The following is a 12,909-nucleotide window of genomic DNA, read 5'->3' on the forward strand; positions in this document are numbered from 1 at the left end:
CAATTATATCCTAGAGTAAGTATTTTCTTTTCTCAATTTACCTTATTTTAGAATTGTATATGATCAAAATATAACTCTTCAATCACGTAATTGAGTCATTAATCACTTTTTCTTATAATTTTTATTTTCAAAAAATATTTCTAATAATTGTTGTTATTAAAAAAGTTTATATAAAAAAAAAACTGTGATGAATAGTTGACAAATGAATTATTCTACTATAATCTCATGATTTTATAGATTGTAACTTATACTTTACAAAAAATTAAATTTATAAATAAACGCATTATCTACATATTTTTCAAATTTATTATTTATTGTTAATTAAAATTTAAAAATCAAGAATAAACTTATCAAATATGTACAGATAATCTTATTAGTTGTGTTCACATTAGATATCAAAAAAATTGTGTTAAAACCTAAAACGAATACTTCTGTCTTTATAAACACAAAAGCTTCTTTTGTAGTTGTTATAAATTTTTTCATTAGGATAAAAAAAATCATTAATTTTTATTTCAATATTCTTTTGAATCAAATGGTCAAAGTAAATGAATAATGAAGAAAAGATTAAAACGGACTAACATTTGATTTTACACATTTGTATTTTATTGAATGTTATAAAACTAAATTATTTTTTTGCAGTATAATTTATTTGAATTTATTTTTTAAAATGCTTAATTTTATTTATATTAATATTGTATGAGGTAATTTTAGTTAAATTATACCTTAAAATAAATGCTTATTTAAATTCATAAAATAATTTTTTAAATAATATTACTTAAAATAAAAAAATAAACACTTATCAACAGTGAAAGTTAATGTATTTTGTTTTAAGGGGATCTTATGATATTTCATTATTTTTAAAATCCTTTCACAAGTTTTATTTCAATAATAAAATTTTATAAAGGCTACACTTATATAATGTAATTTGACTATATAATTAAATAATTTTTATTATTATGTAAAATTAAAAGTCTTAATATTCTGAATATGTTGCAACAAAAGTTTGATGCTTTGGCACAATACTCATTTGTGTATTCTCTCTCTGCATCTGATTCCAAAATTGTGAAAAACTCAGAAGCAGAAGAAGCAATGGCAGACAAACCAAGTCGATCCCTGGTCTTATTCGGTGATGGCTTTGCTCGTTTCGTCGATTCATCGCACACCCACTTTCACTCTCTAGCTTCTCTATCTTCCTGTGGATTCTTGAGTCTTCCCAATTCTCCACCCTCAGGTTCCCTTCTCCTCAACCCACAACCTCTATGTGTTTGTAATAATGCCAAACACACTTTTCAATATCTTTTTTCTTCCATTTGTGCCCCTGCCACATTCAAATTCACTTGGATATGTAGTTTTCAGAAAGCGGGGATGAGAGGTCAGTTAGAGAATTTGCAGTGCTGCTGGATGCATGTCACACTTATTCTAATATGGTTAGACCCATTTGCTCAACTTTTGATTTTTTTTTTCATCACTGTGATATTCTTTCATTCCTTGTTAGAAGGGGGAAATCAGTGATGGTGATAGCCAAGAGGATCCACCAAAACAAACTTTGTCTGATAGGTATTCTCTTTATTTGTTTTCCATTTTCAGTTTTGCTGTTTGTAAAGGTTAAATTAATGGTTTTGCTTGTGTGGATAAACTTCTCAATAGCATCTATAACTGTGTGGGTTATGGATTTTTAAAAGAAGAAAGTAATAAGGTTAATGAATTAAGTTTTTTTCCTATAGTTAACATTAGTTTGTGAGTAAGTTAAAATTAGTTTTTGAAAAAGTTAAATGAGATAGTTTCTGTAAAAGTTGAAGTGAATAATATGATTTTAGCTTATATGAGAAATTCAACTTATTTTACCTTTTTATTTTCTTCTCTTACAAGTACTTTCTGAGAAGATATCCAAACAGGGTTTTGATCTATTGGTGACACTCATTCAAGTATAGAAAAATGTAAGTTAAGTTTAAGGACTAAAAGTTTAGTTTTAAGGGACTAAGACATAAGAAACATAGGAACAACAAGGACCAATTTGTATTAACTAAGGAGTTATATTATAGGTACTAAAACTTAAGTTTTTTCACAGAGGGACTGATTCTTAAATGTGTCATCTGCAAGAATCAAATTATTGATTTAAATAGATCAAATAAATGGTTTCCTTTTCTAAATACAGGTTTATGGGAATGAAAGCTGCTATTTTGACAGACAATTCAAGCTTGAAGTCTTTTAGTGCCAAACTTGGATTTAGTGTTCTTCAATTGAACGAGTTAGTGGGAGGTCGTTCTGCTGAGGTTGTGGCCCTTGAGTTGCTCAAGTTGCTTGGCCTTCAAGAAGGGAAGGTGCTGGATAGTGACCATTACGATATTGTTTTCTTTCACATTGGAGCTGGTGATAAAGAAGTGGTTGCTGCTGATGTGGGGTATATGGATGCTTTGATTGGAAGGATAATGAGTCAAGCACAACCCGGATCTGACATTGGATCACGTCTGCACTTGTCCGTTGTCATGAGCTATGGCAATGTCTTGGAGGGTGACGATTCTAAGTTTCCTGTTTCAAAAAGGGTAGATGAGAAGAACTCTCATCTTTCAGTGCTTTATCCTCTACAAAGTTACGGTATGAAAGGAGGAATTCCTCGAAAGGATGTAAGGTAATTAAAGCAGCATTTAGCACGGACAGAATGAAATAGACCATCTTTTTTTCTTTTCCTTGGTTCTATACTTTTAAGTAGAACCAAAATGGATCAATTTTTTACCCCTTGTCATGTTCTTATATTTTCAAAATATGCTAAACATATATAGAACTCATGTTATGATATGCACGTGTCCACTAAATACTACCTAAGTTATAGTAATTGAAGATTAGTAATATTTGCTTTCTCTTTGGATTGTCTTGATTATTTATCTCATATTAAATGATACAGGTCATATTCTCCCATGTTAACTGCTCAATGGCAGTATGCTGTGACTCGCAAGGATAATGCAGAGAGATTTTCTTTTGAAGATTTTATGGAGGTTCGTTTAAAGATTTTACTTCATGTTTTATTTACACGAGTAATTATTTAATCCAATTAATGTTTATATTTTTGCCTTGGTTGATCGTTCTCTATTTCTTGTTCTTAAATATGTCCTATCCTGTCTACACAACTTAAAATACTTCAATCTTTAAAACTTTCTTGTTTACTTCAGTGTTCCTTCTAGTATACCTTAAATTCTTTTGATTCTGTGAGTGTTTACACTTTTTGTAAAGTATCATGGTTTGAGTGCTAACCATTATGGAATTTTCGTAGGCTTGTTATTCGTTTAAGCTATAATGTAATTCTTGGTTACTGAATAATCTTTGCTTCATTGTTTCTCTTTCCTTGCCATACAGCATGGTGGAAATCTTACAATACCGGCAGATAGGTTCTTGCATGAGATAGCCTTTAAGCTTTGGAAAGCTCCCAAGTATGGAGCGTGATTTCTTTTTTTGTGTTCCTTTCTAAATTTTTGTTGCCCACTTGTCATAACAGTATTTAAAAGTTCTGATTAACATGTTTACTTTGGACTCTAAAGTCCAAACTCTGTTGCATCATGCAATAACTAATAAGATCTTGATGATTGAACGATGATTCACCTATCCACTCATTCTTTTCTTGCGTAAGTTTCTTTTTAGTAAATATAAAAATGTTATTTTTGGTAATCTTTTCTTTTGTAATGAAATGTGTTCTTACAAGGGCCGAGTAGGTCTCCTCCTCCTGCACAGCTGAGTAGTCTCTGGGGTTCTGTAGATCAGCGTATGATGAAATGGGTTACTTGTAAAAGGTCCTTTTAACACTCAAGTCAATTTTGATGTAGTTGAGAAAAATAAATGCTATTGAATGTCACCTTACTTGTCCCAACTTTGACCAATATATAGAGTTGGGATAGACCTTATTGTGGATGGGTCTGGACTGGTATATATAGGATCCTTAATCGTTGTGTTAATCAAGATGCAGGTCGATTTATCACTGATTGACTTGGTTTAAGATAATTACTTTATTAAGTCTTATTCTCTCGATTTTCTTTCATTCTCATGTTCTTGTAATGATAATGGCAAGTCTAATCAAGTTGATTAAACAACTAAATGTAACTCTTAATTGGTATAAGTTTTTAGTTTTTCTTTTCTTCTCTTTACTATTGAATCTATTTTGTTTATCAACATGGTTTTAAAAAAGTGAAATTGTAAAAAAGATTATCTTGACATTTTTTAGTTTCAACATCTAATTGTTAAAAAATTTTATGAAAAACTTTTAATGTTCCATTCACCATCTCTTTACTTAATCATTCTTCCCGACAAATATCTCATTCTATTTATAAAAAGATTAGGCATTAAGAATAATATTGCTCAAGTGGTAGATAAGTGTTTTTTTTACCTACATGGGACAATTTTTTCCTTGTTTTTTATCAAATTGGAGTTGTTTTTAAAAAAAATTACAAATCTAGATAAGTTGTACTAACGTAACACGATTTTAACTGGTACACGATTTTAACTATGTTAAAGACGATTTTAACTGGTACACGATTTTAACTATGTTAAAGTGAAGTAGTATTAAGGTGACATAATTTATTAAATTCATATTTTACTAAATTTGAATTATTAGAATGAATATCTTAAATTTGAGCAACTGAAAAAAAGGATTTATTTCAAATTTCAATAACTAAAAACATAATTATACCTGATAAATTTGTGTTAATTTTATAATTTATCAATCTAACGATCGTCCAAATTTATCTAAACGATTTGATTAGTTCCTAGAGAATCTCAATAACCAATTAGATGATCCATGAATCATATGGATTAGTTTCTAGAGAATCTCAATAACCAATTAGATGATCCATAAATCACATGGACAATCTGATGACCAGAATATCATATGTAATATATATGTTTTGATGAACATAAAAGCTAAATCTAATTCCCATCACATTTATTGCATTTGTTAAGTTATAGACAATTTGTTAAAAGATGATCCATACAAAGAGTTTGTGTTTTGACGAAAACAAAAATAACCAATGATCTCATAATTTGCGTTTTGATGAAAACAAAAATAACATGAATGATTTATTTGTACTTTTGAATTGAGTAACTTTAGTAACTTTAGTGTGTTTTGATTTTGGTCCTCCAACAACTTACGTTGCTCATATTTGTTTAGGTGTGTTTAGAATACTTAGAATTTTTATTTGTAGATTTGGGTTTAGACACCATTCTAAATAGTCAGTTTGCTTGTAGATTTTTATTTGTAATTCAAGTACAAGATTTAAGTTGTACATTTATAAGAATTTCCTCATCAGGAACTTTTGCATTTCTAAATGAAACATCATATGCTTTTAATTAATGCCATGTTACCTTCAAAATCATGTTCCCTCTATTATTTAGCCCAAATATAAGGAACTATTGAAAATGTTTCTTAATTTGGTTATGTGAGACGGTTGTATTTCCTATCCAGTTTGGTTTGTGTGAGGATGTTCTCTTTGCTTTCAAATTCATGCTTCTTGTGAATTTTTCATAACATTTCCTACAAATAAATTCTCTTAGACATTAAAATCTATAGAACTAAGATATCACCAATAAAATCCAATGATTTGTAAAAAATCTTAACCAATACTAAAGAGTTTACCAAAACAAATGCTTTAAGAAGTGTCATAAACATTTATCTTTATATAAAAGTCATTCCATCTTGCTACAAACAAATGTGTGATGAGAATCTGAAACTTAAAACAGCTTCCTCATAGGATTCAGGTTGCAAAACAGTTTCACCAACTAGACAAATATGATTGCATAATACATACTCTAATCAACACCAAGTACACTTTCAAAAACTACTTCTTATTCCAAGATAAGATCTAACCTGCTACTTGATGAAGAGGGAAACAAAACATGAATAATCTAGCACTGTGATATGTTTCCCACAAGGTAAGTACCCACCACAAACCACAACAGTAAGAGTAGAGACACTGATAGTAGCCCAAGTAAGAAGGGCCATCCAACCATGACAACTCCTAAGAAAGCAACCACAACAAAAGGCATGAAAGATCTTACAATTGCCCAGAAACCAACCCATTGTCCCTTGAATATAATCAAAGCTGCTACATTCACAATGTTCCAGTCCATTGATCCACCGTAACACAGACGATTCAGACAGTTAGCAACAAATGAGTGGCAGTTGCAAGTGAAAATGTTGTGAGTTTTGGTTTCATAATCCCGCAGACTAGCCTGTAATGCGTCATCCCATGTGATAGCAGTGCCATAATCAACATGTCGATAACGTTGCTTGCATTTGTGTCCAGATAGGTTAGGAGGGAAGCAACACTGCAACATTATTTGAGGTTACAAAGAATGTCAACTAAGAGTTTCTTATAGTTCTATATAAACAATTTAAGTTTAACTCAACCTTATAAAATCGACTTTAAATAACTCTTGATGTCATATTAAATGGACTTTAAGCTTAGTTCAACTTTACAAAACGACTCATAAAATGAGGTTTGCACCCATTTATATACTTTAAAATGTCCTTATTTCTAGTTGATTTGGGATCTCCAACAATAACTAATTTGATTTTTCAAAATCAGGGTGGAGTCACAATAATCTGAGCTTGTTGAGGTTAAAAAGAACAGATAATTGTTCAAGTTTAGCATGTATGCTCCATTATCTAGTAGGTGAATTTACCAACAATCATGAACGCCATAAAGGTTTAGAACAAGAAATCAAGCACCAATAACTTAATAGGAGTATAAAAAACTAATTGCAATTTGCAAACTTAATGTGTTTATTTGAATGAGCATCTTAATCTATGTGAAGCCTTTTAAGAGAGGGGGTAAAATGACAAAAGTACAGATTTGATTTAATATAAGGAAGGATAAAAAAATTAAGGAAATTCTTATTCAAAGTAAACTGTTCATATAATGCACATCTCAACTTAAAACCTCTAAGATTCAAAATGAGAGGTGATTAAGTAAGTTTTGACCTTAAAGAACCCTGTAGCTACAAATGTAACTCATTTCTGACAATGACTTAAGTGTCAATATCACAGTCAAACAGTATCCATAATAAATCAATGTTTGACTTAACAGTTTCACACATAACTATGTTGACAATAAAAGACCATTAGTATCCCAAACTCCTATAACCGACAAAAAATAGATAATTGAATTTGGCATAATACTATATTGCAAAACATGAATGCATTTATAAATGAAAATAATATGTACAGAAAGAGGGCAACAAGAGAATTAGATATTGTATTTGAGAAACTACCTGTTCACGGTCCAGTTGTAAGTATCTTGCCACTGAACCAAACGCGAAATTATCAACATGCACTTCATGTGATCCTGAAAAATCTATAACAACTCCATCTTCCCTACAAATGCCAACATGACCAAAGAAGGGAGCCAACCATGATACCACCGGAAATGGATTCCAAACCAAACAACATGGAAATTTTGCATTGGTTGGGTCAATTTGATCAAGAGGCCACAACTCATGCTGTGTTCTTTCTCCAATTCGTGAAAGTTCAATGTCATAACTTGTATTTAACTCCATAGTAAAAGTCTATAGCACAACCAACTACTCCTCTGCACATCCCAATTCTGCATGGTGAAAAAAATCAAGTGAAACAATTATTCCTTTGTTAGTTTCAAAACCTTAATCCTGTATTGGTAAACCTTGTGATATTTAGAATTGGGTGTACTGTTCAAATGTCAAAGGTAAATGTTGGAGGGAATCACAAATGTATTTTAAGACCTGTAGAACGTAAAATAATGTAATATCGGATACAAGATAAGCACACTGCACAAAAACCAACCAAATCTATCCTTGCACAAAATAAATGTTTAAGATTATTATCAAATGTCATATTGGAAACAAGAAATTCTAAGTGAGAAAACTTTGAAACTGTAAAAATTTATACATCACATGGTAACCCCAAACAATCAGAATAATTAGAAGTATTCACAAGGACAAAGAGTAATTTTGGCTACTCATTTGTAACTTTGTCACATCAACTACATTGGACTACCACATTCGTTCTTCCTTATGTGACTCTTCATTGAATAAGTTCACTGCACATTCTATTTAACTTCACTGCACATGCACTGCATTCCAAAGTGCAGTTTTATGTGTGTATATAGGATCTTACGATTATTAATGTTACAATCTTTCGATTTACGATTCATATTTATCTTTCCGATTTTGAGTGAGATCTCGATTTTGACTATCATGCTTCATTCCACCTCATTGCACAACTCACTGTGGTTGATCAGGTTGATCTAGTTTCAACACTTCAACTATCTCCATCTATTCTAGCAACCTATTTATCTACTTATTTGTTTATTTACAGTCTTCAATGATATATAATTGCAGCACTATATGGCACTATAACATTGTCAATTGCTTTTAGATAAATCAAATTTGTTAGAAACAAAAGTTGGAGATAAAGAAACATGCTTGTAAATAGTTCACATCGATCAAATCCCAAATAAATAGCTGTGTACCGCAAACTTCTTATTATGAACCAACAACCAAATGAAAAGACAAATAACACCTTTAGAAAATACAGGTGTACTTTATCATATTATCAATTCTGTAATTATGTTACATTAATAAGCTGAACAATTCTCTTGTTTCATGCCTTTTGAGGTTATCAGCATATACCTCGTGAAACAAATTTTGACAAAATTCATAAATTTGGTTTTTTCATAAAACTTAATATTACAATCTTAAAGGAAAACTTTCATGCCTGCACAATGCACATTCCTACATCTGGTTTAAACTTAATCCTATAATATTAAAAATTGACATAATTTTTTATCCAATTACATAAACAAACTTTACTTGAATAGGTTTCTCTTTCCCTTCGCACATTCAATCTAGCAACTCAAGAGTATACAATGAGTATTGATAACACACAAAAAAAGTACCACAGTTTTTAAAATAATGCTTTTCTTACGCCCATCATTCTCCTAAACAGCACAGATTATGAACAATTACCATAACCATAACCAAAGTGTCTAAATGAAATGAAATGACTACATATATCACCATTCACCAGTCAAAAAACATTGTGCTAATTCTACTAAATGCTGGAAATCCCACCAAATGGAAAACACAAAACCAACAGTGTCCAATCTCAAACTACAGACTCAAGCAGAAAGTCAATCACAACACCAACAGAGAAGAAGATCATAGAGAAATACATGCAATCAATCAGACATTACTTTGCCACAAAATCCCTCAACCATGAAAGCAATTAACTTTAGCCCCTAAAAAATAACCCAGAAAAAAAAATGAAACAGAAAAGAAAAAAAAAACAGAACTTACTTTTCCCTGTGGGGATAGTTCTCCACTGTCCTCATTATATAGGCATGAATCCCCACATTGGAGATATCGAAAAACACTTCAAACCTTTCATCAATGTGCATAACATGTCAGAAGAACCAAAGCCGGTGAGAACAGAACATAGGGTCCTCACCTTACCTAAGAGAAAATCACAGCTCAAAGGAAAATCACAAATCACAAAGGGGTGTGATGAAATTGAGCAGGGAAGTTGTTGGGAGTTATTACACTGGTATGCTATTTGTGTTGGAGATGAAACCACTTGGGAAAAACATCACAACACAGATTCACAAAGTCCACAAGCTATTATTCTCTTTATAGAAATATAAATTTTTAATTTCAATTTAATTATTGTTTGTTTCATTTAGGAAAATGTTTCTCCTGTTGTTTTGAAACAGAAGCAAAAGACGATAAATGGGAAAGGTGCATGAACCTTTCTTCACTTTTCAATTTTTTATCTTTCATGGTGGGTCCCTGTGATGATGTCTACAGAGTTCTGCCATTTTTTTCTTTCAATCCCAAGTTGGAAAATTCTGAAGCTTTTAGTAATAAGATTTCTGTTTTCTGATAAAAATGTGTTTTTTAATAATTTGGTTGATTTGATTTTAAAGATTGTTAATTTTTGAAGTTAACCACTATTAAATCTTCTTAAAGAGTTCTTTCTTTTTATTCTATAGTGTAGCTAAATTTTAATGTTTCATATCAAAATTTATAGAATTAATTAAAATAAATACTTATTAAAGAGTTTGCAAATTTATTATCACATAAATAATTTGGAAATATACAACAAATAAAGAGAGAAGGTAAAATCATCATGAAATTTGCATAGTACTCTTTTGAATTGCAATTCTAGATTCCTTGAGAGTTACATGAGACTTATCCTTGGACAATAGATGATTCTTTTTTCTTCAATAGTTGTATGGTTGATTGGTTAAGAATTTCTAATAAAAAATATTTTTTTTAGTATTTATTAATTTGTTTTGAGGATGTGTTTTTTTTTATGTTTTTTAATTTTTATTTATTTTTTATTATTCATGAGCTATTTATCTAATATTCATGAATTTTTATTCTTTCCTTTGAAGTTTTCTAGTTAAAAATATACGTGTTTTTTTTATATTGTCAGAGATCTCATAACTAGATATTAAGATATTTCATTATATATAAGTGGGTGCAAATCTCACCTCATGAGCCGGTTTTATGAGGTTGAGTTAAATCTAAAGTTTATTTTGTATTTTATATATATATATATTATTTATTTAGTATTATTATTTAAGTTGCAATTAGTTTTACAGCTTGTATCAATCATATATGATATTCTTAAAAATATTATTCAAAGAATAAGAAATACAAAACTAGAAATGCAATTAAGTTATGAGACTGCAGATTTAATTCTAACATATTAAAAATAGAATTTGTCCTGTGATTGTTATGGTTCTTTGGTAACATGCATTTTGATGAATTCAAAATTAAGGTATTTTGGGTTACTTCCAATCTAAGAAAAGTTCAGATCATTTTTTTTCAAAATGGATTGAACTCCCTTCAAAATATGGATTAAGTATAATATAAATTATTTTACCCCAATCTTCACTGTTATTAAGTTATCAGTGCTTGATATTGTTTGAATGATTTAGGTTTGGATGAACATGTTTTTAAGTACGCACTTCTACAATAAGAAAGTAAATAAATAGATTTTTTTATAAATTAATATAATTAAATTTGTATAATGTTTTTAGATAATTTTTTAAGATCAAATTTTTCATTATGTAAAAATTAATTTTAACTAGTGAAAATTTATTTATTTTTTCTTGTTTTTTATTTAAAAGTAATTATAAAAAGTTTACTGATGTAAAATTACACTATTATATAGTTTTCTAAAAAAAATTATCGTTAATATTTTTTTAAATAATTATTATAAAACTAACGAAGTTATGACCATAATTTATGACTAAAATACCAAAAAATATTCACTTAAACAATATAATATAATAAAACATGTATAGTCTTTTAATATCTGATTAATATTATAATATAATACAATACATATGAATCCGAATGAAATATGTTAGAAATGTTAAAACTTAAGGAATTAAAACGAAATGGATTTTTATTATGAAAGAAATAATATGTTTATTTTTATGGAACATAAATGCCTAAAATTAGAGATATTCTTGGTATTATTATTTAATTCATGTCAACATTCTATCTTTAGTTTTATGGTTTAAGCTGATAATATACAATCACTTTTTTTTCTCCTTCATCCAACTTATATTTTTCTGAACTTCCTTTGATATTTCATAAAAATAGTTTTCTTCCTAATTTTATTGTTTATTAAATCAAATCTTAAATCTTTCAATTCTTTAAGAACTTATATTTTATTATATCTTGAACTAATTGTGTTTCATAATTATTTAATTGAAAGAAAAATGAGATTAATGTGATTTGGTGAGTGTAAAGTGATGGGTCTCCTTCACCTTAACACAATACTTTCAAAAATCCATGTTGGATCCCAACACAATCTAAAACTAAGTTGACCAAAAGCTCATATCTTGTATCATTATTTTTTTTATTTTTATTACTTCTATTATTATATTTTATTATTATTTAAATATCTGATAAAAGATCCATGTAAGAAATGAACTTGTATCAAAGATGTGTTCATACTTTTGTGTAGAGCCAAATATTTAATTAGAAAAAAAGATTTTCTTTGATATGGTTGTTCTTCCTGAATCTTTGACCACTTTTTTTTATAGTTAAATCATTAATTGCTCCATGAAATAATTATATCAATAGGACTCTGAAATGATAAAAGCGATCATGAATAAAAAGAAAGAGAAATATACAACAACGTTAAATATTATGATACACTTTTAGGTGTGAATATGTATTTATCCATAAATGTGTATTTAGATATTCGATTTACAATTACTTGTATGATATATTGATTAAGAAGAATTTGTCTCTCAAATGAATCTAATCTTTAACACCTTTAAAAAATATTATAGATTTATCTAAGACAACTACAATTCTTTATTGATACAACTTAATACATTATTTTCTTTGTCAAATAGTTTAATTGTGAAGGAGATAAAACCTCATGAAGTACATCTAAAACAGAAAATTAGTATTTCAGGATGCAATTCGAGGTATATACATTCTTTGAATAGAGAGATGTAAAAGAATGACAAATGTGAGAAATGCAATGAGAATTGAGAGATTTAATGAAAAAAAAAGGAGAAATTAAGAAATAACTAGATGTAAGAAAAAATATAAGGGAAGCATGAGAATATTTATATAATTATTTTGAAAAATATAGCCAATATTTTTCCCTTTATGAGTATGGGAGACACCATGTTTGCTCATGTTCTAACTTTCTTGGGCAGCTTTGGAGGTGCTGAATGGCTGCCAATACCAACAAGACTAGATTGCTGTGGAAAACTTGAATTTTTCTTGATACCCTTTCCTTTCTAACTCCAATTTATTTTTCAAATTTCAATTTAATTCATTTTTTCTTTGGTGCATGTACTAATTTGAAGGAACATGCAACATGTGGTTAGGATTTTCTCAATTGGGAATTTCTTT

At 29.1% G+C, this 12,909-nt stretch overlaps 2 protein-coding genes across 3 annotated transcripts; one reads left to right on the forward strand and one right to left on the reverse strand.

Annotated features, from left to right (window-relative positions):
- The first annotated feature begins 997 nt into the window (after positions 1 to 997).
- On the forward strand, positions 998 to 3,589 carry LOC137816624 (rhomboid family protein). 2 transcript variants are annotated; one of them, XM_068619844.1, is made up of 6 exons: positions 998 to 1,231; positions 1,357 to 1,427; positions 1,496 to 1,557; positions 2,156 to 2,629; positions 2,903 to 2,993; positions 3,352 to 3,589. In XM_068619844.1, exons 1-6 carry the CDS (start codon positions 1,090 to 1,092, stop codon positions 3,436 to 3,438), a joined length of 927 nt encoding a protein of 308 aa, XP_068475945.1. In that variant the 5' UTR covers positions 998 to 1,089; the 3' UTR covers positions 3,439 to 3,589. The 2 variants fall into 2 exon arrangements, with proteins under 2 accessions (XP_068475945.1, XP_068475947.1); XM_068619846.1 differs by having other exon boundaries at positions 1,000 to 1,231; positions 1,499 to 1,557.
- A 2,040-nt stretch (positions 3,590 to 5,629) lies between these two features.
- RTE1 (protein REVERSION-TO-ETHYLENE SENSITIVITY-like protein (DUF778)) lies at positions 5,630 to 9,757 on the reverse strand. Its single transcript, XM_068619847.2, has 3 exons — positions 9,316 to 9,757; positions 7,255 to 7,586; positions 5,630 to 6,309 (listed from the first exon to the last, which is right to left on the reverse strand). Exons 2-3 carry the CDS (start codon positions 7,537 to 7,539, stop codon positions 5,887 to 5,889), a joined length of 708 nt encoding a protein of 235 aa, XP_068475948.1. The 5' UTR covers positions 7,540 to 7,586; positions 9,316 to 9,757; the 3' UTR covers positions 5,630 to 5,886.
- Positions 9,758 to 12,909: the final 3,152 nt, after the last annotated feature.

Source organism: Phaseolus vulgaris, chromosome 1 (assembly GCF_051622355.1).
Source record: "Phaseolus vulgaris cultivar YP4 chromosome 1, ASM5162235v1, whole genome shotgun sequence".
NCBI classification, from domain to species: domain Eukaryota; kingdom Viridiplantae; phylum Streptophyta; class Magnoliopsida; order Fabales; family Fabaceae; genus Phaseolus; species Phaseolus vulgaris.